The sequence below is a fragment of the Budorcas taxicolor genome, chromosome 4 (assembly GCF_023091745.1).
Source record: "Budorcas taxicolor isolate Tak-1 chromosome 4, Takin1.1, whole genome shotgun sequence".
NCBI lineage: Eukaryota > Metazoa > Chordata > Mammalia > Artiodactyla > Bovidae > Budorcas > Budorcas taxicolor.
This window is the reverse complement of record NC_068913.1, coordinates 100,678,166-100,704,033: the sequence shown is the minus strand read 5'-3', so window position 1 is coordinate 100,704,033 and position 25,868 is coordinate 100,678,166. Positions and strand designations below refer to the sequence as shown.

The 25,868-nt window shown below is 50.6% G+C and overlaps 1 protein-coding gene across 2 annotated transcripts; it reads left to right on the top strand.

Annotated features, from left to right (window-relative positions):
* WDR91 (WD repeat domain 91) lies at positions 1–25,868 on the top strand. Of its 2 annotated transcripts, none has more exons than XM_052638443.1 (15): positions 1–138; positions 1,469–1,648; positions 2,226–2,433; positions 4,149–4,231; positions 5,210–5,340; positions 6,626–6,791; positions 15,156–15,311; positions 17,043–17,236; positions 17,704–17,854; positions 18,467–18,561; positions 18,713–18,881; positions 20,333–20,441; positions 21,217–21,329; positions 22,598–22,795; positions 24,931–25,868. In XM_052638443.1, the coding sequence occupies exons 1-15, from the start codon at positions 16–18 to the stop codon at positions 25,093–25,095; spliced, it is 2,241 nt and encodes a 746-aa protein (XP_052494403.1). In that variant the 5' UTR covers positions 1–15; the 3' UTR covers positions 25,096–25,868. The 2 variants fall into 2 exon arrangements, with proteins under 2 accessions (XP_052494403.1, XP_052494405.1); XM_052638445.1 differs by lacking the exon at positions 1–138 and adding an exon at positions 308–424.

The following is a 25,868-nucleotide window of genomic DNA, read 5'->3' as shown; positions in this document are numbered from 1 at the left end:
GGCGCTGGCGCAGAGATGGCGGAGGCCGTGGAGCGCACTGACGAGATGGTTCGAGAGTACCTGCTCTTCCGCGGCTTCACGCACACTCTGCGGCAGCTGGACGCCGAGATCAAGGCGGATAAGGAGAAGGGCTTCCGGGTGAGGGGCCGGCGAGCGCGGCGCGGGCAGAGGCGGCCCCGAGGGAGCCAGGAGCTGGCTCTCCCCCAGCACTGCCCTCCGGGGCGGGAGCGGCGCTGTCACCGCGCCAGGGGGATCACTGACATCAGTGCGTCCGGCACTCGCTTGACAGATGAGGAACTGAGGCCCTGAGAGGGGACATGTCTTGTCTGAAGTTGCCAGCGAGTCAGGAGCATCGCCGAGGCTGGAATCCAGGTGCCCTGACTCCTGGTCCAGGGCTCTGTTCTCCACCCCAGTCTCCCAGCAGGTGCTGGCCAGTCATTAGCTGGATGGCGATGAGGTTTGAGGAGCTATGGTTGGGTAGACGTTTGGGTTTGGGGAACAGAAATATTCTAAAGTCGGCTTCCAGTGGCATTGGGAGCAAAGGGGTCTGCAGCCCATGTTGAGCTAGGTATTTGAAATGGCTTTGTCAGTGACCCATTGGCAGTTTTGCTTCACCTTTGAGGAAGACCTTGTACATTTGAAAACATAACTTAGCTCAGACATGCTTTTCTGTTGAGTTCTTGGAAGTTATATGTGTGTGATTTGTGTGTATGTCTGCTGGCTTCAGTTGGTGTTGGCAGGTGAGTTGAGAGAGGCAGTGAGCTAGCAGCAGGAACACCGGAGGGGAGTTAGGAGACCTGGGTTCTTGTCTTGCCAAAGTTAGTGGCTACTTGGTGGTGGCTAAAGCAAATCATTTCAGCTCTCTGAGCCTCAGTGTCCTGATCTGTAAAATGGGGGGGGGGGCTTAGAATGGTATCAGTATTCAAAACCTGTTCCATCTTGTGTCCTCCGATATGAGTGCTCCTCACAAGGAGGGGACCCCTTTTGGCTGACACTCTGAGCAGCTGCCAGGGCTTTAGTGGTGCTTAGAGGACTTGAAGGAGACAGTACCTCTAACATAAGCCTTGGAATCCTGGAATGGAGGAGGCGCATGGATATTGTCTCACTCCCTCTTTTTTGCTTTTTTGAAATCTTAGGTCACTAAGACCAGAGAGTTGAAGTGACATTGCCAGGGTGGTTGAATAAATTAGCGCCAGGTCCAGGCCCTGGACTCTGTCTGGTTCCTGGACCAGAGTGCTTTTACACCTGAAATTTCCATGCTTGCCAAAGGGTAGAAACGCATATCTAACATTAAGAAAAAAAAACTTGAAACCTCCTATGTTACAGTGTTTTAAAAGTTTTATAGATTGCTAACTTAAAGAAAAAAAAAATGGAACCATCCAGAAGCTGCAGCAAGAGGAAAAAAGCTGTATTAACTCTGTGGCGCGAAGAGAGACTTCCCTTTTCCATCACATCTTTCTCTCCCCAGGTGGACAAGATTGTGGACCAGCTGCAGCAATTAATGCAGGTGTATGACCTGGCTGCTCTTCGGGATTACTGGAACTACTTGGAGCGGCGGCTCTTCAGCCGCTTGGAGGACGTGTACAGACCCACCATCAACAAGCTGAAAACCAGCCTGTTCCGCTTTTATCTCGTCTACACAATCCAGGTGTTTCTGGTTCAGGGATCTCTTGGTGGAGAAAATTCTTTAATCCAGAAATAGATTTTCTTTTAATGCCTAGGGACAGCTCTTCTCTGTTACTCTGGGAAAGGGTGGAACAGTCACAGTGCAAATTATTTTTGACTGTTTTCCAATTTTTTTTTCCATTCTCATCTGTAGATCATCTGACTTATCTTCCTCATTCCTATTTCTCCTCTTGTCTTAAGCACATTAGCCTGGGTGGTGTTTTGAAGAATATAAGTAGCTGGGTTAAAGTTTGAGTAAAAAGGTTATGACTGACTTGAGGGGTGGGGGTGGGGTAGTAAATCACTCAGATTATTTGAAAATCAACTAGGAGTTAATTTTTAGGGTGGCATTTATCACTAGAGCTTTAAACAAGCTTCTTTGAAGTTATAAGGAACTTGAGAAAAGAGTGATGATTTCTTTTATACAGAGTTCATAGATCGTGTTTGACGACTTGCTCAGCAGGTCAGTATTCAAAGGCTGCCTGTGGTGTGGTGGTGGAGTCTCACCTCTGGCCTTCTGTCTCTCTCCTTTCTTTGCCACCTCCTCCATGTCTTGGCAGACAAACAGAAGTGACAAGGCTCAGGAGTTCTTTGCAAAGCAGGCCTCGGAGCTCCAGAACCAGGCTGAGTGGAAGGATTGGTTTGTCCTGCCCTTCCTGCCATCTCCAGACACCAACCCCACCTTTGCCACCTACTTTTCGCGCCAGTGGGCCGACACCTTCATCGTGTCCCTACACAACTTCCTGAGTGTCCTGTTTCAGTGCATGCATATCCTCTCAGTGGCTGGGGGGCTGGCAGCCCAGCCGGAGGCCAACCGACTGCGAGATCAGTGGCTGCTGCCCTTAATGCAGTCATTTCTTCTACAAAACGCCCAAAGATCATTGTCGTGTTGTCACGTGACGGGGCTGGGCAGACTGGTTATTTTGATCTGGGAGGGTGGGAGTTGTAATTCTTAGTTCTGCTGCTGAATAGTTGACATGGGTGGGTGGGGAGACTGTCCTCGCAGTAGGGGGATAGGAGCCCTCAAGTAGGGCGGGGCCTCTCCCAGCAAGTACAGCGAAACTGGCCGGCCTCGAGAGCACCCTCTCTGCGCATGCTCCATGCCTCCCCAGGATTTCACTGGACTTTGTTGGGATTAGGTAGGGGGTGAAAACACTTCTATGGCTGGAACATCCTTCCTGTGTTAGTGTCTGGGTCACTGTCTTCACAGTGACCTCAGAGTCCAGTCCCTCAACTTGTCAGAGGACAGGGCAGCTTTAAGAATATGTGGAGAGATTTAGGAGAGAGAGAGGACATAAATAATTTCCAAGCCTACCTTATGTACCCTTTTGTCGTGGAAAGCTGGGGACCTCCTTGCTCACTTGTGTTCCTTGGGCAGGAACTCCCCAGGAGGAGAAGGGGGTCTGGTTCGAATGGAGCTGCATGGTGAGTCACTGATAAGCTGGGCGTTGTGGAGGCCCACCCACCATCGCCTTTTGGTCTCTGGAAAGACCATCTTCTGGTGGAGGTAGGAAGGGAGCATCTCCTTTTGTGCTGGGGAGATTGTGAAATACCCAGGTTGGCCCTTTTTCTCCCCCTGCTGCCGCTCTTCATCCTGAGGGCTTTCAGACAAAACTCACAAGGGGCCTAGCCCAGAGGTGGTCAGGGCTTGACCCCGTGGGCCCTTCAGGGAAGCTCGTTGTCCAACCAAGGCCCTGCGGCATAGTGCTCTTCCGGACTGAAGCCGTATGAGGTGGTTGGGAAAGACTGACACTTGGATCTCATGTGGATTCTCCTAGATGGCTCCTAGTCTGCAGAAAGCTTGCTTCTCAGCCTGAACCTTTGCCAGGGAGAGGCTCACCCTGAGGAGGGGAAAGGCGAGCAGCCAGTCCTTGCACGCAGCTGGTAGAGCAGCTGGCCATGTGTCCACAGATCCGCTGGCCACTGGGCTGGCATTTCGCTGAATGTCGCTAAAGCTTAGACTGAGTGTGAAGCCCGCAAGATAAACTCTTTGCTGCTGGCATTTGGGAGAAAGCGTCAGGTTTGGATGTATGTCCTCTGTGGGCTAGCCAGGCAGGCTGCCAGGTGTCCGTGAGTCTGTCTGAACGAAATCAGGCCAGACCCAAGGTCAAGGGAGAGACTGTTCTTAAAGCTGTGAGGAGGAGCCCACAGCACAGTCTGTACCCCGTGTCACATGCAAGGGTGTGGCTGCGGTGTCTAGAGTGTCTGGAATGGCTTTTAATCGTTTTGCAGGCAGGCTTATTCTTTTTCTTTTAAAACATGTTTATTGAATTGTGTTATCTTATTGCAGAGTTTGTGATAGAATATATATTTTAATTGGCAATTTTTCCCCCAGCTTTGTTGGAATATAATTGACAATTAAACATTGTGTATATATATGTATATAATGTGTAAAACTTGAGGATTTGGTGTATTACGCATTGTGTCATGACCACCGCAGTCAAGTTGATTAAAAGGCAGGCTTATTCTTTAACTCGGTACACCAGTTCCTGTGATCCTGAACTTTGATGCGGAGTGCCAGAGGACCAACCAGGTTCAAGAAGAGAATGAAGTTCTGCGCCAGAAGGTTTGTTCTGAATGTCACTGCTCCTTGGGAAGCACTTCTGCTTTTCATGTGTGAAATTAGGCAGTGGCCGTGGAGGGTGAGTCAGAAGAGACAGCGCTGGTCTCAGGTGGTGGTGAGTCACCAGAAAGGCAGTGTTGGGAGCTGTGACAAACCTTTGAAAACCAGAGGCAAGGCTGATGTTTTCAGTCATAGCATGAGCAATGTAGTAACAGTTGTGAACTTTTAAGAGGAAAACGACTCTATGCATGGATGTCTCCTTGCAGCTAACCTGCTTGTATATCTCCACTTCCCATTCCCAGGCCTGTTCCACTCATCCCCACATCTGTCTTGTGTATAGCCCAGATGTTATTTAATTGTTCTCAGGTCTTTATACTTTGGTAAAAGAACAGCTCCTGGGGCAGCTCACATTTGCCTTTCCATTTGCCTGAGCATTTCTCTAACCTTGAAATTGATGCACCATCAGAAAAGGGAGGATTTTTTAGAAAAAGGAAGCTTATAAGCTGTTTCGGTTTTGGGGGTTTAATGTTCTTAGGTTTGGGCTTGTGTGTATAATTATCTTCAGGCAAAAAGTAAAAAATGCTGACCTTCATTAAAAAAATTTTTTTTCCACCTGAGTTCCAAAGTCTGGCTTTGTAGATGCCCAAGAGGAAAGCAGGAGTGGGTGGAGCTAGTTTTTTCAGTGAATTCAGGAAGAAGCAAGTCAAATGGTAAAAGGGAAGCAAGTCAAATGATAAAAAGAAAAAAGAAGTAGGTTCCGTATTATCTAACGGTCTTCAGTTTTCTTACCTCCTTGTCGTCGAGTCACAGCAGCCTCACCTATCTTTCCTGCCTGCAGAGAGTGAGACGGGCTCCCCGAGGCTGAGGGCGAGTGGTCTTTGAGTCAGTGTGGTTGGGTTTTGGATGTGATGTGTCTGATCTTCCCCAGGGGAGGGAAGGCTAGCTGAGATCCCCGTCTCACTCACCCCCACCTCTATGTAGCTGTTTGCACTGCAAGCCGAAATCCACCGACTGAAGAAAGAGGAGCAACAGCCAGAGGAGGAAGAGGCCTTGGTCCAGCACAAATTGCCTCCTTATGTCTCCAACATGGACCGCCTGGGGGACTCGGAGCTGTGAGTGTGTGCCGTGCCCCTCCTCGCTCTGTCCCCAGTGTTCTCCCTTCCTCCTGGTGACGCCTCCGAATTGCCAGGAACCTCCTGGGCGCCCACTAGTCTGAGTTTTCTGTGTCTCTGGGCCTGACCAGAGGCAGGGGTACTACAGGCTCTGCCAGGGGCTCGCACATCCAGGTGTGTGCAGCCTGGGTTAATACACGCAGCCGTTGTGGTGAAGCCCTGGGAAGTCTCTGCGCTCTGAAAGGAGCGCCTCGTGGATGTCAAGATTGCCAATGCATTTCTCCATAGAAGCATGCTCTTGTCTCAGGGTTCGGAGCGGTAGGCAGGTTGGGAGAGAGGTATTTGAGCAGCCTTAAGAAACAGCCATTGAAAGCCAAAGACCCAGATGATGATGATGATAATAGCAGTGGAAGAGACCGCAGGCACCTCCGGTCCCAGGACCAGTGATTGGTGAGTCAGGATGCAAACCCAAGTAGTCAGATTCCAGACCTACCTGTGGCCCAGTCCTGCAGCAGATAAAACTGCTCTGGTTTCTGAGCTAGTGCCTGCTGAGGGAAGTAAAGTGCAAGCCAAAAATCGAACTTAAAAACTTTCAGTAGCTATCTTAAAAAAAGGTAAATTTTAATGATATGTATTATTTAGCCCAGGCTTCCCTAGTGGCTCAGATGGTAAAGAATCTGCCTGCAATGTAGGAGAACCCAGGTTTGATCCCCTGGAGAAGGGAAAGGCAACCCACTCCAGTCTTCTTGCTTGGAGAATTCCGTGGACAGAGGAGCCTGGCAGGCTACAGTCTGTGAGGTCCGACACTCGTGTCAGCAGAGTCTGACACTACTGAGCGACTAACACTTTCAGTTTTATATAGCCCAAGTCTTTCAAAGTATCATTTCAACGTGTAATGAATATAAAGTATTCATGAGCTATTTAACAACTCTTTTTCATGCTAAATCCGGAGTTCCGATGTGGATTTTATGCCTGCAGCACTTCTCCGTTTGGACTGACCACATCTCAGGTGGTCAACACCACACGTGGCCAGTGGGCAGTAGACGGCTCTGCTCTGAGCTTTGCCGCGGCATCAGAGCCACAGCCTTCCCCGTTGTGCCAGGTGGGCTGCGAGCTCCCCTTGTGAAAGAAGAGCACCAAGCGTCAGGCCGCCTTAAGGCCCAGACGTGCAGGCCTGGCCACGGCTCTGGTTACTGGCAGCATCCGTAGCCCGCACGGTGCATGCCCCGGGTTCTCCCAGGCCCCCGTCCAGCGCCGTGACCTCATGCTGTGTCTGCTTGTCCAGGGCCATGGTGTGCAGCCAGAGGAACGCCTCCCTCTCCCAGTCGCCACGCGTGGGCTTCCTGTCCTCGCTGCTGCCTCAGAGTAAGAAGAGCCCCTCAAGGTTATCACCTGCCCAGGTCCCCCCTCAGACTCAGAGCTCGGCCAAGAAGGAGTCCTTCGGCAGCCAGGTGGGTGCAGGTCCTGCCTTTCTAACTCTCGCCAGGAGGCCTCCGACATCCCACTCATCACCTGCGTGGAGACTTGCCCGCCCTCCCTTTGGACCTGCAGGTGGGAGGGTGGATGGTGACAGGAGGAAGTATGGTCTGAGGGGTCCCTTCCCCTTTCTCATCAATTTCCTCTAACTCATCTGTGCTAATGGCTAAAATTTGGTTATTCAAGCATGAATTCAAACGATTCTGGACTTTAAAAATTTTTGGTGATAGGAAGTAGTGTGTAGATAAAGAGTAAAGTTCTAAATCAGTGTGGTATTTCTTTTACTACAAGTTCTTATTTCCTGATGCTACAAAGGATTTTTGCTATTTTTTTTTTCTTTCATAAAAGCTTGCAAGAGAATTTCTTTTATGCCAGCATATGTCCAAAACTGACTAGTTTTCCGAGCAGAGATGGTCAGAATTCATTGCTTTCAGAAATGCTGGCCAGAGTGAAGCTTTAACAGATCCAGAGTTATGCTTTATTGCTTGGGTAGGGACTGTTTCCCTCTCGAGATTTTTATTACTTGCAGCTACAGTAAGTTGTCATCATCTCTGCCTTCTTTTCCTGCTGCCCTTGGCCTGAGAACAGTTGCAGGTGACACGCAGCCTGGGGCTGCTGGGGACACAGGGGTCTGTCCACGCTGCCACTGGGATGCCAGGGCCTTAAGCACGGCACTTGGATTTCATACTGTTCCTCAAGTGCAGATGCTGAGCAGGACATGGGGGAAGAAAAAGCATGGGCTTCGGACTCAGGCAACTGTACCTTGTTTAGCATCCTTACTCACATCTCCCCACCTACTTGGCATGGGAATAGATAAGAGCATTTACTCCCTATGGGGAGAGGTATTTGAGTTGAAATGAGAGCCCTTGGTATATACAGTGAGTGCCTGGCAGATTATGAGCTCACAATACATTGTAGTTGTTGTAGCTGGGAATTTTAGCCTGTATTAGATGATGTATGGAGTGCTACATCCCTTGAAATGTACACGAAATGATGAAATTCAGTTTCATTAACTTGAAAGAAGGTCTTTGTGCTTCGGCCTGTGGCCATATCTTTACTTGTTCAGGTGCTAAACTGAGGGTGAAATGGGATTGGAAATGTTTGTGAGGTTCCTATTCAGGAGACGAAGGTAAGAATGTGTAATTTGCAGCAAACGTTCCTTACTTTACCTTTAAAATATATTCAAACGAAGCTTCTGGCATGTTAACAGAGCAAAGGTCGCACTCTTTCCATTTCCTGGATAGAGACGATAAATGTTCTCAATCCGAAAAATCCAGTGGTTGGCTCACTTGTTCTTTTTAATGATATATTTGACTCGGCAGTGATGTTTCAGCTCTAAAAATAACTGGTATATCTGAGATTCAAGAAAATCATAGAATTTAGAGTTGAAGGAAGTTTAAAGGTCATCTGGACCACACTCCTATTGGCTAGGAGGGTGGGCCAGATGACCTTTAATTTGATTGATTGCCTCCTGTGGTAGGGAGCTCACTGCTTGTGTTGGGGGGTGGTGTTGGCCTGTTTGAAAGTTGTTAGTTGAAGCCTCTGTGATTTTCACTCACAGATCGTAGCTTTGCCTTCAAGCTGCGTAGAATAAGGCTTCTTTCTGTCTTTTCCATGCTAAACACTATGTTCCTTCCTTCCTTTCTGCCCAGCTATTTACCCATGTGGTGTGATTTCTAGACTCCTCACCATCCTGGTTCCCTTCTTTTGGCGGGGACATTTTAATTTTTTAACTCCCCTATACGGTTGATGGCCAAATTCAGTTTACAATTCAGGATGCTCTCTTACCAGTACCAAATCCTGTTAGTTATATGATCACCTCCTGTGATTTTAATGATATATTTCTTTTAACTCAATAGAAAATGACATTGGTTTTTTTTTTTTTTAAATAAGCCTGGGTCAGGAAGATCCCCTGGAAAAGGAAATGACAACCCGCTCCAGTACTTTTGCCTGGAAAACCCCTTGCACAGAGGAGCCTGGCGGACTACAGTCCATCGGGTGGCAAAAGAGTCGGATATGATGTAGTGACGAAACAAGTTGTAAGCTTCAGTCGTATCAGCATTTTGCCCACTGTGATCGGCCCCTGTAACTATTGTTGTTAGCACTGAAAAGTTCCCTACATTATAGACGTAAAGTCTACAGTGATACATTCTCTGTGCTTTCACTGTGAATCTGGAGACAAAATTTTAGAAGTAGCTGTGAAACCACAGTTCTCAAGCTCTTCTGGGCTCTCTATTATAGAAACCCCCTCAGGCACCTCCTCAGGAGGCTCCCCCACTTCAGTGCTACCCCATCCTCCCCTCCAGTTACAGTTTCACTCCTTCCACACCCGCTTAGTCACCTTGCGACTACGAGGGGGCGTTATGGTTATTACAGAGATAACCTCTAATTGACGGTAATGTAAGAAAGCAAAGCATCCACAGACTTGTGTATTTGTAACTCTTATGAGTATCAAAATTATCCTATAGCTCCCATGACATCAGCAGTAGGAATGCTGCCCCTGGGGCTGTTTCCATGGATCTCAGCAGGATGGGGAAAAGGGAGTCCTCCTCCCCATCTTTCATTCTGTAATTTCTCTGTTACTTGGGCCTGTCTTCTGGGCGGCTTTTTTTTTTTTTTTTTGCCTCAGGTGAGGCCAGATTACTGGGACTTGTTTTCTGTTCTGTTTGGACGCTTGGCTGGTAAGTCTATTCAGGCCACCGAAAATGGATTTAGATCCTTCTCTAGAGTGAGAGGCAAGAAGGTCAGATGATAAAGCAGGATAAAGGTACCTCTCTTAAACTGTAGGAGACAGGTAGATTATGATAGACTGGGACAATATAATTTGGACTGTTGGAATGTTACATGAATCCAGTAGTGAAGATTTTTATGAAGTTTGCTCTTTAAACAAAATAAAACTTTGAATTACTGGGTGTGTCCCAGTGAACATTTACTTAAGTCATATGCCTTTGTAGCTGGACACAGGTTTACTTTACCTACTTATTTAGGCGTTTGGTGGATAGCTGCATTCATCAGCTTTTAGTGTGCTATGGTTTTTTGTTGATGTTTCCCCTTCTTTTGTATGGGGATTCCCTTGTGGCTCAGCTGATGTATCTTAGATACAGTTTAAAGAGAAGCTCTAAGTAGGATCTGCTAGGTCACGTTTAGGTCTATAGCTCTCTTGGTATAAATTACCCTATCGTTATAAAGATAGTTTTTCTTATTTATATGTTAACGCCTGTTTGAATTTTCATTTTGGAGTACTTTCCAGCCTGTAATACACTGGACAGCTTCGTTGCCATCTTAACTCAAGAAGGAAGCATTGCTTTTGTTCTTAATGTTGTGATATACTTGGGAAAGTGTTACAAGTGCCTTTTGTGTCAGCTGGAGGAATTTGAAGTCTATCTTAAGCCCCTCTATTCCATCCATTTGGGCCAATTGAATTGGGTACTCTTAACACCACCTGTTCAGAGAAGGCAATGGCACCCCACTCCAGTACTCTTGCCTGGAAAATCCCACAGATGGAGGAGCCTGGTGGGCTGTAGTCCATGGGGTTGCGACTGAGCGACTTCACTTTCACTTTGCACTTTCATGCATTGGAGAAGGAAATGGCAGCCCACTCCAGTGTGCTTGCCTGGAGAATCCCAGGGACGGGGGAGCCCGGTGGGCTGCCGCCTATGGGGTCGCACAGAGTCGGACACGACTGAAGCGACTTAGCAGCAGCAGCAGCAGCAGCACCACCTGTTAGAGGAAAAAACCCCGTTTATGAGGTGTAGCAGGTGAGTAAGGACAGACAAGCATTCCACCAAGTGCCTGTGCCTGTTCTGCAGCCTTCTCCACCTTTGGCCCCAAAGTGGGGTACCCCTGTAGTCTGTGTACTTTCCCGGGGCATGCCTGCAGTCGTGAATGGATACTTTTCCCTTTTCTTCTCAAGTATCCAGTATAAAGATTTCTTGGTCAGGCTGATAAGTCTGAATCATAGTTGTGCCAGGCTAGTTTGAGACTTCCTTGCTTGCCAGGATCCCACTATTTTGGAAAACAGCTGTCAACCCAGCAAGCTGATCTTCCTCCTCTCAGCACGGTTTTTGTAGCTAGCTGTGGGGTTCTCATTGGCACCTTTGTGGTCCAGAAAACATGGCCTTTACTGCCAGCTCTTTTTTTCTTTTCTATCAGAATGGTAGAGCCTTTGGAGATGTGTTTTGGAATTCATTTCTAATTTTATTTAATGAGTCCTGTTTTTTTTTTTTCCTTGGTAAATCAAGCTAAAGGTTTGTCTATTTTGTTTGACTTTCAAAGAAACCAGCTCCTGGTTTCAATGTTCATTTTCTATTGACTCTTTTTTTTTTTTTTAAGATTTACTTATTTATTTTTATTTTTGGTTTTGCTGGGCTTCATTGCTGCACATGGGCTTTCTCTAGTTGCAGAGAGCGGGGGCTTCTCTTCTTTCGGGGCCTGGGCTCTTGGCCTGTGGGCTTTGGTCACTGGGGCTCACGGGCTCTACAGCGCAGGCTCAGTAGTTGTGACGCACAGGGTTAGTTGCTCCACGGCCTGTGGGAATTTCCTGGACCCGGGATCGAATCCATGTCCCCTGTATTGGCAGGCAGATTCTTAACCACTAGACCACCAGGGAAGCCTGCTATTGACTTGTTACTCTATTCCTTTGTTTTCCTTTCTGATCGTTGTTATTTCCTTCCTTCTATTAACTTTGGGCTTTGTGTATTCTTCTTTTTCTAGTTTCTCGAGGTGTCCAGTTAAGTTGTTTACTTGAACTCTTTCTTCTTAATACAGGTGTTTATTATTAGCAACTTCCCTTTTAGAATCAGTCTTGCATAGGTTTTGGTAAATTGTGTTTCCATTTTTACTTGTCTCAAGATATTTTTTGATTTATCTTTTGGTTTCTTCTGTGACTCATTGGTTGTTCAGGAGTATGTTGTTCGGTCTCCATATATTTATGAACTTTTTAGTTTTATTCTTATAATTGACTTCTAGTTTCATCCATTGTGATGCTTGCTATGACTTTAATCTCCTTACCTTTATTAAGGCTTACATTTATTAACATATGATCTATTCTGGAGAATGTTACATGTGTGCGTGAGGGTGGAATGTTCTGTAAATGTTTATTAAGTTTACTGGGTCTAATGTGCAGTTTAAGGCCAGTGTGTCTCTAGTGATTTTCTGTCTGGATGACCTCTTCATTGAAAGTAGGCTACTGAAGTCCTCTACTATTATTGTATTGCTGCCTATTTCTCCCTTCAGGTCAGTTAATATTTGCTTTATATATGAGGTGCTCTGATGTCAGGTGCATAAATATTTGCAAATATTATGTCCTCTTGTTGAAACGACCCTTTTATCATAAAATGGCCTTCTTTGTCCCTTATTTCAGCCTTTGGCCTGAAGTCTCTTGTCTGGTATAGTATAGCCTATAGGGGTTTTCCAGGTGGCACAGGGGTAAAGAAATCTGCCTACCAATGCAGGAGAGGCAGGAGACACAGGTTTGATCCCTGGCTTGGGAAGATCTCCAGAAGGAGGAAATCGCAACCCACTGCAGAGTTCTTGCCTGGAAAATTCCGTGGACAGAGGGGCCTGGCAGGCTACAGTCCATACGGTCGTAAAGAGTTGGACATGACTCAGCAACTGAGCACGTTATAGCCTCCCCTGTGAAGTTCCTTAGTCTGAGCAGTTTGCCTTCTGGATCAGTCAGGAGGAATAAATAGATTTGTGTAATGAAGGTTGGCACCCTTGGATCACCTACTAGGGAGTAAACCACCCTCCACTCCACCACCCACCCTGGGACCGTGTGAGGGAACATGGTTAACCAGGACCCCGTGTTACTTTGGGGAAGGTAAGAGAAGTCATCTTCCACTTTCTAAGACGATGGGACCTGTCCAGTGCCCCTTGGACGCTTCTCCAGAACGGCCAGAAGCGCCGAGAGCGGAGCCTCTCTTGGTTGTTACCTGGAGTCCGGGATTGTGGCATTCCTTCTTCCCTTTTCTGTTCAGCATCACTTCTTTCATGTGCTTCCATCACGGTTTTGCTTTCTTCAGGTTTTTCCGAGTGTGGGGCCACTCTCAGATCTGGGTGTGACTTACAGTTCTGTTGAGTTCTCCCTGCGTAGAGCGAGTAATTTAACCTCTCTACACAACTGCTCCCCATCTTAAAATAATGCCTCATCTTTAAGGGAATGTTTGTAAGATTCTTCGCATGGTACCTTACATATGATAAATGCTCAGTGAGTAATATATATTGACATTATTGTTGTTGATTTTCTTCTTAGTTTATTTTTTAAAAAATCTTGACTAAGAAACTTACTGTTCCCCAAATAAGCCAGAATTCAGAGATCAGCCACTCTAGAGAAACTATCCGTGACAAACACAAGCACCTGGAGGTGTAATAAACACCTCCAGGTACCATTGGAGGTCGCTTCAGTCAGAAAAACAAAAATAACCAATCCTGTGTATGTCAGCCACAGTTAGGCTCCAGGTAAACTAATAGCCTTTAAAATTTCCTTTCTTAACTGTTCATATGACCTCAGGGTCCCAGGGAATCTATGTCAATCATTTTAAGTTGTTTGGTGTTAACATAAAATATAACAAGTAGAAGAACTAAAAGGCCACATGTAGACTTTGGTTGAATTTATTCTCTTTACTTATGACTTGTGTACAAATGATTTGTGAGTATGTTGGTCTCAAACTGAGTGGATATTGGTATCTCTATCCCATTGCTAAGAGTATAAAAAAAAAAAAATGACTGTCACAATTTACGGGAATAAGATTAGAAAAAGAGAACCCAGCCAGATCATCTGGAAAGGTGATGAGGTGGCAGCTCCCTTTTAAAAAGCTCTAGATTAGAAATCTTCAGTCTCTGTGGGAGTGCGATTGAACCTAGGTCTCCCACATTGGAGGCAGACACTTTAACCTCTGAGCCACCAGGGAAATATTATATACTCAGTTGTGTCCAAATCTTTGTGGCCCCATAACTGCAGCTTGCCAGACTCCTCTGTCCACGGGATTCTCCAGGCAAGAATGCTAGAGTGGATTGCCATGCCCTCCTCCAGGGCATCTTCCTGACCCAGGGATTGGACCCATGTCTCTTGTGTCTCTTGTATTGACAGGCAGCTTCTTCCCTAGTGCCACTTGGGAAGCCCCAGTTAGTTGCTCAGCTGTGTCTGACTCTCTGCGATCCCATGGACTGGAATTCTCCAGGCAAGAATACTGGAGTGGGTAGCCATTCCCTTCTCCAGGGGATTTTCCTGACCTAAGGCTAGAACCCAAGTCTCCTGAATTGCAGGTAGATTCTTTACTGTCTGAGTCACCAGGAAAGCCTGGGGTGGGAATTAACTGAGTTCATTTGCTATAACGTTGGTTGACCTTATCTCTTGTTGCTATGAAAAGGAGCCAGAAGATGCCAGTTTCTCTCTTGTCCAGTTTATTCTGCCCCAAAGTCCTTGAGTTTCCAACTATTTCTGTTAAAAGACTTTCTGGTTGCCCAGTAATCATTTCCAAATACCTCAATATTTGTTAACATGGACTGGCTTAGTCATGCACTTGGCCCAAAACAAGAGAGGGTATTATGTGTCTTTTTCCCCTGTAGAGGGGTGATTATATTTTGCATACTTTTTTTTCCTTTCTATTGCCCAAACACATTGTTGCTTTTAAATATAACACCAGAGTAGGGCCTGATCTGCCTCATAATTGTTGGCTTCGCTAAGTGCTAACTAAACTAAATAAAGTTACCTGTTGTGGTTTAGATCAGGAGGATATGTGTGTATCTACCTCCAGGCAGTTGATGTGGCAGGCAGAGAAGTGCTGAGGAGTTGTCCTTTCAGGATGGGGGAGTGGAGAACAGGAAGGAGGAGGTGCAGACTGCTGGTGTTTTGCCCTTGACCTTGCTCATGGGCTGAGATAATAACATGTTTGGTTTTTTTTAATATTTGTTTATTTGGATTTGACTGTGCTGGGTCTTTGTTGCTGTGTGGGCTGTTCTGTAGCTGCAGAGAGCAGGGGCTTCTCATTGTGGTGGGTTCTCTGGTTGCAGAGCATGGGCTGTAAAGCGTGCGGGCTTCAGTCCTGGCAGCTCCTGGGCTCTAGAGCGCAGGCTCAATAGCTGTGGCACACGGGCTTAGTTGCTCCCCGGCATGTGGGGTCTTCCCGGACAAGGGATCAAACCCGTTTCCCCTGCATTGGCAGGCGGATTCTTTACCATTGTAACAGCAGGGAAACCCGAGATAGTGATACTCAGCATGGACAGGGCGGAGCCTTACTCAGGACTAAAGGCAGGGTCCCTTCCTTGGTTCCTGCTCCCCTCCTTGCCCGGGCCCACACGAGAAAACACATTTCACAGCCTGGTGTCTCGTCCTCCAGACCGCCAAGGGCAGGGAGCCAGCCGGCGCGCCCAAGGACGGGAAGAGCCTCTTTGGCGGGCTGGCGCCTGGGGAGTCCAGCTGGTCGCAGCACCGGCAGCGGCGCCTGCAGGACCACGGCAAGGAACGGAAGGAGCTCCTCTCCATGACTTTGCAGGTGCGGCTTGGCCTCAGTCTCTCACGAACGCCTGCGGGGACAACCCACAGACCCTCCTCCATGGTGGAGAGCCGTGGGATATGGCAGCAGGGAGGGGTGGTGCAGGGCCTGCTCTTATCTCTCTTGATTTCTTTTGCTGTGCGTTGTGTGGTTTTGCCTAACTGGCTTTAACTGCTTGCACTTTGGTGGTTTTATTCCAGAATAATCTGGCTTTCCAGTGATCCCTTTTCCCGGTATAGTGTTGCCCTAAGCAGGGGCCATAAAATGCTGGCCTCTGAAGATGTTCCCAGAAGACGAGCTCTGTGAACAGTTGGTGTGGGAGCCCTTGTGTGCTCTGTCCTTCCCCGGGTTTAACTGTGCCTGTTGTTGTGCTCATGTCACGGGTGCTCGGAGTCGGGGGGGAGGGTCCCCTTGGTGTAACCCAGCATCGCCCAGACTTGCTCAGCCACGGGCCTTTTCTCCTGCACTCCTTGCTGGAGTCGCTGTCCTGAGGGCCACGTGCCCACAGGGCAGCCGTGCGGTGGCCCCAGCCCTTGCCAGGCTGGGTTCAGAGACTCCTCTCACCAGTGAGTGTGGGTTCGGGCTTTCCCTTCCTGGTGGTATAAGCTGCTGCTGCTTCAGTGAAAAACTCGGGATTGAAGGCAAAGCCCCAAGGGATTTACTGCCTTAAGTCACCTTGTTGACCGTTTATCTCCTAATCCAGGCTACTTGCCTGTTTTAAAGGCATTGTGGGGGTTAGCAGCCCTGAACTTGTTCTGGTCCGATGGCATAGAGCCTTATGGCTCGCATCTCAGATCCTTCTGGGCTGTAGGATTAAAGGTGCACCAGAGCTCAGCCACTCCCGAGGGCACCTCTGAGCTCCGAGGTCTGTTCCTCTGTTCTTTTATTTTGTTATATTTTATTTTTTCTGTAAAAGTGCTCTTTCTGGGTCCCTGAGGAGCACTTCCAGGAATCTCCAGAACCAGGGGGGTGGTAGAGAGCACGCTGGCTGATGCTCCGTAGCATCACAGTTATGCCTGGATGAGCAGGTGGTAATTGTGGTGGCCAGCGGCCAGTGCCCCCAGGAGGCAGAGACGGACAGCAGCAGCCCCCTGGGGCAGAGTGTGTGGGTGCCATTTGGTGCCCTGCCTTGCTCTGGCTTAGCTGCTGTCCTCGGGCCTAGCCCATCACCCCAGTCTCTTGGCACCCCTGCCCAGGAGGAGGTGCTGGTGGGCAGCCAGGCTTACCTCGGATGCACCTGGCTTCCCGTCGGCGTCCCACCCCGGGGCCAGCTCTTGATCCTAGGCAAGGTTACTTAACTTCAGCTTTCAGTCTGTTTCCACAGCTGTAAAATGGAATTAATAACAGGATCGCAGGTGGTTGAAGGAGCACCACATGAGACAGTGGGTTGTGTTTGCAGTGCCTGGCACGCAGGGGGCACTCCCTGCCTCACTGATTCTTGTTAGCGTTGGCCTGGTCTGTCAGGGTCGTGCGTGTCCTGGGTCTCATCAGCTGGGGCCGGGAGCCCGTGACCCACACTTCCCTCCTCATGGTCTCTAGGAAGGGGCTGCTGGTGAAGCAGGCTCTTGGAGTTCAGAGCTCTTTCTTTTAGACCCCACGACCACCAAGATCCTCCCCCGAGGGCTGTGGCCTGGCATCCTAGGCACCCCCAGCCTGTCCCCAGACATGGGGAGTGGCCGGGCCCAGCGCCGACCCCTCACCACTGACTTGTGCCCGCTTTGCCTGACGCAGTGTGCGGAGAAGAAGCCCGAAGCTGGTGGCCCAGAGGCAGAGCCCTGCCTGGAGCCCCATGTGGAGGCGCTGGAGACGCTGACGCGGGTGCCCACAGCAGGCCCTGAGGGTGGGGGGGTCCGCCCCGAGCAGCCGTTCCTCGTGCTGGGCCAGGAGGAGTACGGGGAGCACCACTCTTCCATCATGCACTGCAGGTGGGTGCTGGCCGCTGGGGCAGGGCCTTGGGGGAAAAGGGGGCGGGCTCTCCGGGAAGCCTGCGGTCTTGGGCTGTGCGTGTGAAGGTGTGGCAAGCAGGACGATGAGGGATAACAGAGATGCAGGTGGTGGGATGGCCCCAAGGGACCATGAACTGTCAGAGAAGGGCTGGACAGCTGCCACTGGGGCTGTTGTTGGTCAAGTCACCTCCTCCACTCCTGATCCTGGAGAGTAACGTCCAGAGGGTAGGTGATGCCCACTGGGCCCAGCACATAATGAATGCTTTACGAGTAGTTCTCAGACGGATGAATGAATGACTATTTCTAGAAGTAGTCCACACCCATCCTTGGAGCGTGGGCATCTCTCAGCAGGAGAGTCAGAAAAGGCTAGTCCTCTGGGCCTGGGCTGAGGAGGGTGGCAGACTCAGGCAGGGATGCTAATGGCGTGCCTTTTTGTCTCATCTCAGGGTGGACTGCTCCGGGAGAAGGGTCGCTAGCTTGGATGTGGACGGGGTCATCAAAGTGTGGTCCTTCAACCCCATCATGCAGACCAAGGCGTCCTCTATCTCCAAGTCACCACTGCTTTCTTTAGAATGGGCCACCAAGCGGGACAGGCTGGTGAGTGGCCTTGCCCATGGCTGGACCTGTGGTCTTAAGTGAGGACCTCCCAGGGTTCTCCCCTGCTGCTCCAGCACCAAGGGCTTGGATGGGACCCCAGGCTGAGCCCCTTCGCTCTCTTCTCACTGCGCACTTGAGGACTGCACCTCCAGGACAAGGATGGCCTCCAAGGCAAGGATGGCCTCCTCTATTTTTCCCAGAGGCCTTTATAGGCCCAGAGCTAGAGCTGTCCCTGGGACATGCAAATGGGGCTGTCACCCAGACCCGTGACCAGCTGAGGCCTCTGCCCATGGAGGTGGTGGTGGGCCAGGAGCCAGCAGGCAGGACCGGGGTGGCTGGCGTTGAAACTGGAAGACGGGGATTGGAGGGCAGAGGGTCTCCTTTCCAGCTCTACCTGTGGTGATACCTACCTACCATTCCACAGATTCCTTCAAGGTCAGCTCTACTGTCTGATTTTTAAATGAGGTCCATTTTAGCCGGTTTCCCCTGTACTACCTGGAGGAGTGGAGTTGGGTCACCCCGCAGCCTGCCCTCCACCTCACAGGGGTGGGCCTCGCCCTCCTGTGAGCCTGCCTGAGCAGGCCTGACCCTGAGCTGTCCCTCTTCTTCCAGCTGTTGCTGGGCAGCGGTGTGGGGACAGTGCGCCTCTACGACACGGAAGCCAAGAAGAACCTCTGTGAAATCAACATCAATGATGATATGCCCAGGTGAGCCAGACGCCGCTCCAGCCAGTCACTGTGCTTGGTGGGCCGGCCTTGGCCTTGGCCTTGGCCGAGTCTCTGAGCCCAGCTCCCCCTTCCTTTGTGGGCGGGCAGAGTGCTGAGCTGGCCCCCCGCCGACACCCCCTGTGTGCTGCAGGGTCTTGTCTCTCGCGTGCAGCCCTAGTGGAGCCTCTTTCGTCTGCTCGGCTGCAGCTTCGAGCCTCACTGCCCACGTGGATGTGTTGGCACCAGACATCGGCAGCAGGGGCACCAACCAGGTTCCGGGCAGGCTGCTGCTCTGGGACACGAAGACCATGAAGCAGCAGGTGGGAGTTTCCCATGGTGCCCCGGGGCTAGGCACCCTCCCGGGGCGGGGAGCACACAGGGTGCGCTGCCCACTGTTTCTTTGGTCTCTTCCCTCTTTGCTTTGGGCTCCTCACATTTTGATTTGTGAGATTTCAGAGCATGTTGAAACATAGTAATACTCCAGTGGGGCAGATTGCTGGCAACTGAAGTCATTTGGAAGGTGCAACAAACTTAGAATTCACACATAGCCTTCTAGTGGGCCCTTTTGGCTTATTGAAAAATTTAAACATCTTTTTAATATTTAAAACTTTTTTTTTAAGTAGTTTTGAAAATGAAAGTTGCTCAGTCGTGTCCAACTCTCTGGGACCCCATGGGCAGTCCATGGAATTCTCTAGGCCAGAATACTGGAGTGGGTAACCTTTTCCTTCTCCAGGGGATCTTCCCAACCCAGGGATCGAACCCAGGTCTCCTGCATTGCAGGCGGATTCTTTACCAGCTGAGCCACAAGGGAAGCCCAAAAGCCTGTAGCACCCAGTAACCCCAGGCAGTCTCCCATTCAAGTACCAACCGGCTGTGACCCTGCTTAGCTTCCGAGATCAGACGAGACTGGGAGCGTTCAGGGTGGTGTGGCCACAGAAAGGGTGGTATGAGTCGTTTTAGGCTCACAGTAAAATGGAGAGGAAGTTTCAAAGATGTCCCCATGCACCCTGTCCCCACACGTGCCCAGCCTCCCCTGCTATCAGTTTCCCTCACCGGAGCAGCACACGTGTTACACTCGATGCACCTACACGGACACATTGGAATCACCCCGGGCCCACAGTTGACATCAAGGTTCAGTCTTAGTGTTGTGTGTTCTGTGGGCTTGGACAGATGGGTGATGACATGTGCCCTCCTGCCCCATTCCATCCAGCAGACATCTGTCCTCTGGCATCTCGTAGGCCTTCTACCTTATCCCACCCAGTCTGATCAGGTCCTTTTTAATCTTGTTATTTCCGCCTGCAATACAGGAGACCCTGGATCGATTCCTGGGTCGGGAAGATCCTCTGGAGGAGGGCATGGCAACTCACTCCAGTGTTCTTGCCTAGAGAATCCCCGTGGACAGAGGAGCCTGGAGGGCTACAGTCCATGGGGTCGCAAAGAGTCAGACACGGCTGAGTGACTAAACATATTTTCTGCTGAGGGCTTTTCTCAGGAGTTTTAATTTTGTGTTTACTTGTTATTTTCCAATTTTTCATTGAATATTCAGTACATAGAAGAGAATATTGAAATCATAGGTGTTTGGAATAAAGAGAAAACTGTAAAACGCGTGCCTGCCTACTGTCACGGTTTAACAATGGAACACTACTGATCCTTTTTACGCTCTGGTGTGTCATTCCTCAATCTTGGTCTCCTTCCCCCTTTCAGACAGAACCTGTCTTGGAATTGGTTTCTTATTGTCTTATATTTTAAATGTGGTTTATCCTTTTTATAGCTGCAGTTCTCCCTGGATCCAGAGCCCATTGCCATCAACTGCACGGCCTTCAATCACAATGGGAACCTGCTGGTCACAGGGGCAGCTGACGGCGTCATCCGGCTGTTTGGTAAGCGAGTGTGCTCACGGCAATCCTGGTCCCCTTGTCCATCGACCCAGGGAAGAGTTCGGTTTTTGCCAGCTGGACTAGAGGCTACTGTGAAACCTTGGTTCAAGATTCTCCTAAGAGAACTTAACTTTGGTCAGCGTCTGCTTCAGGACCCCCCTAATTACCTTGGTCCTGATCTGAGTCAGTGGACATGGGAGGGGATGGAGCTTAGCAGTCCTTCAGTCCTGAGCTCTTGGATCTGAGTCCTCACGGCCCAGGTGAGATCCAGGAGTCCTGTCCTCTTGGTCGGGCCACTTCAGTGTCCCTGTGAGGGCAGTAGGAGGGTAGGCTTCAGAGTCATCAGCATGCTCTTTAAAGCTCCTCGCGCAGGCCTGCCCCAGGAGACTGGAGCCAGCGCGTCTGCAAAGGCACCGCTAGGGGCTGTATCTTTAACTGATCTCCAGGGCGCCCCGGTGGGAAGGACTTCTGTGTCCTCCTAGACTTACAGGCTCCACCGCAGGATTCCTGAACCTCACCTTTGACCAGTGAGAGAAGCTTTCATTTAAGACAGGTTAACAGAACACTAGGCACGGTGGAGGAGAGAACCAGTGAACTGAAGCACCAGTGCTGGCTCTTCACGGCGGCTGGCTCTGTGACTCCCGTTGGGTCCCGGGGGCCCCCTGCCTCCAGCACGGCCCCTGCCCTGCAGGCACAGGGAGGGTGAGGTGCCTCTGCCTGCGGGCAGGTGCCTCCGCAGGGCCCGGGCGGGAACCCTAGCGGCATCTTGTTGCCTCAGACATGCAGCAGCATGAGTGTGCTATGAGCTGGAAGGCCCACTGCGGGGAGGTCTACTCCGTGGAGTTCAGCTACGATGAGAACACTGTGTACAGCGTCGGCGAGGACGGGAAGGTGAGCGGGCGCGGGCTTTGGTCAGCAAGCTCCCTTCCTCTGGCTCCGTAGGCGTCGGGGATTCTAGAGGGCCCCCTAATAGCACAATGGACTGAGTTCAGTCCTGACCCTACCCTTTACCAGCTCTGTGACCTGGGGCCTCTCTCCACCCACTTTTGTCTTCTGTAAAACAGAGAAGAAAATAGTAACCGGTCTCATAGGATCTTAGTGAGGTCTACATGAGTTCAGTGGGAGTCGACTGTCATGAAAGGGGAGGACCCACATCCTTTCTCCTGGTTGTAGCAGAAAGGACGCATCTCCCTGACCCACCCTGCTCGTGGGTCCCAGTGTGGCCAGGGTGTACTTGAGTGAGCTTGGTCACTGGGTGATCACAGCATGGGTGGGCAGAACTTGCTAGGCCGTGGGGGCTGGAGACAGCTGTGCCCAGAGCCAAGAAACATAAAAAAGGAGCTGGGGAAGAAGGTAAAAATAAGTGCCCCCTTTTAGAGTCTCTTTGGAAGAATTCATTAGGATCCCTGGGAAGGGAGCTGGGGCAGGCAGAGCTGGGATAAGGACTTACTTTTGTGTGTCCCCTCCTGGGCCTTCTGGATTGTCCACCTCTGGATTCTGTCCACCTCTCTTATCCAATGAAGACAGTCGTTACAAAATGGATTCTTCACTTGAAAACTCTGGAGCAAGGCTTTTTAAATCAGAGCTTGACTTGCTGTTCATCTGAATTGAGTTCTGAGTCAGGAGGAGGTCACAGCAGGCAGCCGGGCCCTGAAGCAGGCGGAAGGGTGTTTGTATTGCAGTCCCCGAGCTCAGCTTGTGCTCCACCGCCTGTGTTCCATCGGCTGCGCTGCTGAGAAACCGGAACTGCATTTGGAATTTAAGAAAAACCTAGCTGGGTTCTAACCCTACGAATAATATTAACACCAACAGTAGTAACAGCAGTCACTGGAGCATTGTGCCAGCTCGAGCGATGGGAGTCCAGGCTGCTGCCTACACTCTTCTGCTCCTGGAGTCAGGCCAGAGAGAAAGTTCCGACCTGGACGTGATGTGTCCGACTCTTTCTAGATTTTCTTTCCTTCAAAACAAAAAAAAGCTTACATTGTGTCGGGAGGCATGGGGACTGGATGGTCATCTCCCTACCCTTCCTGGGGCCTGTGGACCCCCTCCACTTCCTGGGGGCCGCCTCACTACTCCCTGCACCGTTCCCCCACCAGGCCCTGCGCCCTGCGCCCTGGCCACCCCGCTGAGAACCCTGTGCTTGTGCTTTTGGGCTGCAGTTCATCCAGTGGAACATCCACAAGAGCGGCCTGAAGGTGTCCGAGTACGGCCTGCCCACCGACGCCACGGGCCCCTTCGTGCTGTCCGGTTACAGCGGCTACAAGCAGGTCCAGGTGCCCCGGGGCCGACTCTTCGCTTTCGACTCGGAGGGCAATTACATGCTGACGTGTTCTGCCACGGGGGGCGTCATCTACAAGGTACCTGGGGGCCCGGTGGGTGGCAGGGAGGTTCCTCGCCAGAGGCGTGGGCATGGTTGAGTTCGAGCCCCGTCCCTGTGTCTGTCCCCGCCGGGTGGCCATGGAGACGCCTCTGGCCTGGGATGGACAGCATCTGGGCCTCCCGGCTGCAGGCTGGCTTGGGGGAAACCGTGGGGACGGGAACGAGGTGGCCTGCCTCTCTGCTCACCCGTCCCTGTCCCTTGATGAGCCTGCCCCTTTCTGCCTGCCTCCTTGGGAATAATAACAATTGTAGAACATCGAGAACGAGGGAGAAGGGCTGTGTGTTGGTCTGGGTGAGTGCCCAGGTGGTCTGTTCCGGTTACTCTAATCTGGCGTAGATTTATTGTTTTATGAGATGTCCTGTGGGTCAAGGACATTACAAGCCACGGCTGGGACAGAAATTCAGGGGTGTCGTGTCACATGGCAAGTAAGCTGTCCACTCTGTTTTGTCCCTCAGTCGATCTGCTTGTCTTAACCCTCTCATTGCAGCCTCTCTGGTTCTTGTACCTTCTTCGTGTATGTAATCGAGTGAAATTCTAAACCTCTCCATCTGGACTCGTCTTACCAAGTAGACAGGGGGATGAGGCTTTGTGTTGTGGCCTGAGCGCGTAGTTCCAGTTCCACGTGAATGCGGTGGCGCTTTGTCTGCAGGCGGAAGGCGTCACGGAGTGGGATGCTCTCTCCCGGGGGCTCACCGTCCATGGGCAGCTGTACCCTGGGGGGCAGCCGTGGGTGGGTGTGGCCTTGGCACGGGCAGTGTACACCAGAGACCCTGTGGCCCCTCTCCTGGTGCTCACACTTAAGTGAGAAAGAGACACAAGCATCAGCGGTGAGGACACAGAGCTGAGGGCTCAGAGGGGAGGAAGCCGGGTGGGGCCTGAGGCCTTGGGGAGGACTGGGAAGGGGGCGCTCAGCTGTGGAGTCACGGCCTTTGGAGGAGGAGGAGAAAGGCGGGCCTTGGCATCCCACGGGGCAGCAGGAAGCAAGGGGGAGGGGGAGGGGCTGCAGAAGTGGGAGGTCAGGAGCCTTCTTGACCTTAAGAGTGGCGCCAGGGGGCCTGGGTCTACTCCCAACAGGGCTCCTCTTCTCTATAGGTGATGACGATTCGGGTGGCTCTTGCCCTCCCCTTAGAAATTAATTCCATAGTTTGTGTTTACTTATTTGTTCATTTCAAAGGATATTTTAATAAAAATCTTTTTTAAGCTTTACTGAGCTACAGTTGATAAGTCACTCAATAAACTATATGTTTAAGGTATACAATTTGATGCCGTCATATAAAGTTCCATAAGTTCTTGTAATTGCTATTGGGCGCCACTGTAAAGAGCTTTCTGTTTAAAGCCTAGTTTTATTTCATCATTTAAAGGCTTGGTTGAGTCCTGGGTGGGCTCTCCTGTTGCTCTCTGCATGACTGTGTGTGTGTGTACATGACTGTTTGTGTGTGTGTACATGACTGTATGTGTGTGTGTACATGACTGTATGGTGTGTACATGACTGTGTGTATGTGTGTGTACTGCTTTATTTTTGATCCTGTAGGCTTTGTCACTTGCCCTGATCAGATCAGATCAGTTTGCAGTCAGACTTGCTCTTTAACCAATTAATGAGTTGAAAGCTTTCCCCCCCATATCCTTTAAAAGTGTCAGTTCAGTCGTGTCCGACTTTTTGCGATCCAATGGACGGCAGCACGCCAGGCTTTCCTGTCCATCATCAACTCCCGGAGCTTGCTCAAACTCATGTCCATTGTGTCGGTGATGCCATCCAACCATCTCATCCTCTGTCGTCCCCTTCTCCTCCTGCCCTCAGTCTTTCCCAGCATCAGGGTCTTTTCAGACACTCACAGCAGGTTAAAGGTGGCAGAGAGAACTCTGCCTCTTAGAGTATGTTAGGGACTTATTTTCCCCTGTGGTTGAAGGAGTAGCTGTAGTCAGGAAATTGAAGGTATTGCTGGTCCAAGTGTTGAACCTGAGACTTTCTGGCCGGAGGGACATGTGTGCCTGGGCACGTCCTGGGTTTGGGGTGGCAGCCCCCGGGCTCACGGCAGTTTGGCCCCCGGAAGTGGATAAACTGCATGTGTTTGTGAGCACTGCCTGATGATGTTGCCTCCTGTCCCCTTGCAGCTGGGCGGGGACGACAAGGTTCTGGAGAGCTGCCTGAGCCTGGGCGGCCACCGCGCCCCTGTGGTCACCGTGGACTGGAGCACAGCCATGGACTGCGGGACCTGCCTCACTGCCTCCATGGACGGCAAGATCAAGCTGACCACCCTCCTGGCCCATAAAGTCTGACGGGACCTGCCCCGAGGGTCACCCACAGAAGCAATGTTATCCTAGCATGCGGCCGGAGAAGACAGGAGAAGAGGAAGTGTGCCTCGCCACCCACTGCTGGGTGGGCAGTCTTCAGGGAGAGGTTGCCTGGAGCGCTTGGGCGCTGTCCAGAGACCCAGCTGGAACGAGAGCCACGTGCAGGGGTGGCACATGCTCCCCAGACATGGGCTCGCTGGGTCTGCCAGGAGCGGGCTCCAGATGGCAGGGGAAAGCTCAGGAAGGAGAAGCGTTGTGGTGGCTGCTCTGTTGGCCCAGAAGAGATTGGAAGTATTTTGTATATATTTGCTCAGTTTTCTTTTTTAAAAAAAGAATGCTCTTGTGGTCACCTGGCCTCTCTTTCTGGAACGTGTGTGTGCAGCAGTGTATCTGCCTTCACCTTTCGCCCTGGTGACGGTCATGGCGAGCCCAGGTCCTGTGCCCTGGCTCTGACCTCACCAGCCTTGGGGCTGACCTTTATCAGATGGTTGCTCTTGCTTCGCCATAGAAGTAGAACATCTTCTCTCTCCGGTTCCATTGGCCAACCAAGGCAGAAGGCGTCACGGAGCCCCTTGGTCTTTGGGCTCGTGTCAAGGAGGCTATGGGCTTCCCTTGTGGCTCAGCTGGTAAAGAATCCACCTGCAATGTGGGAGACCTGGGTTCGATCCCTGGGTTGGGAAGTTCCCCTGGGGAAGGGAAAGGCTACCCACTCTAGTATTCTGACCTAGAGAATTCCATGGACTGTATAGACCACGGGG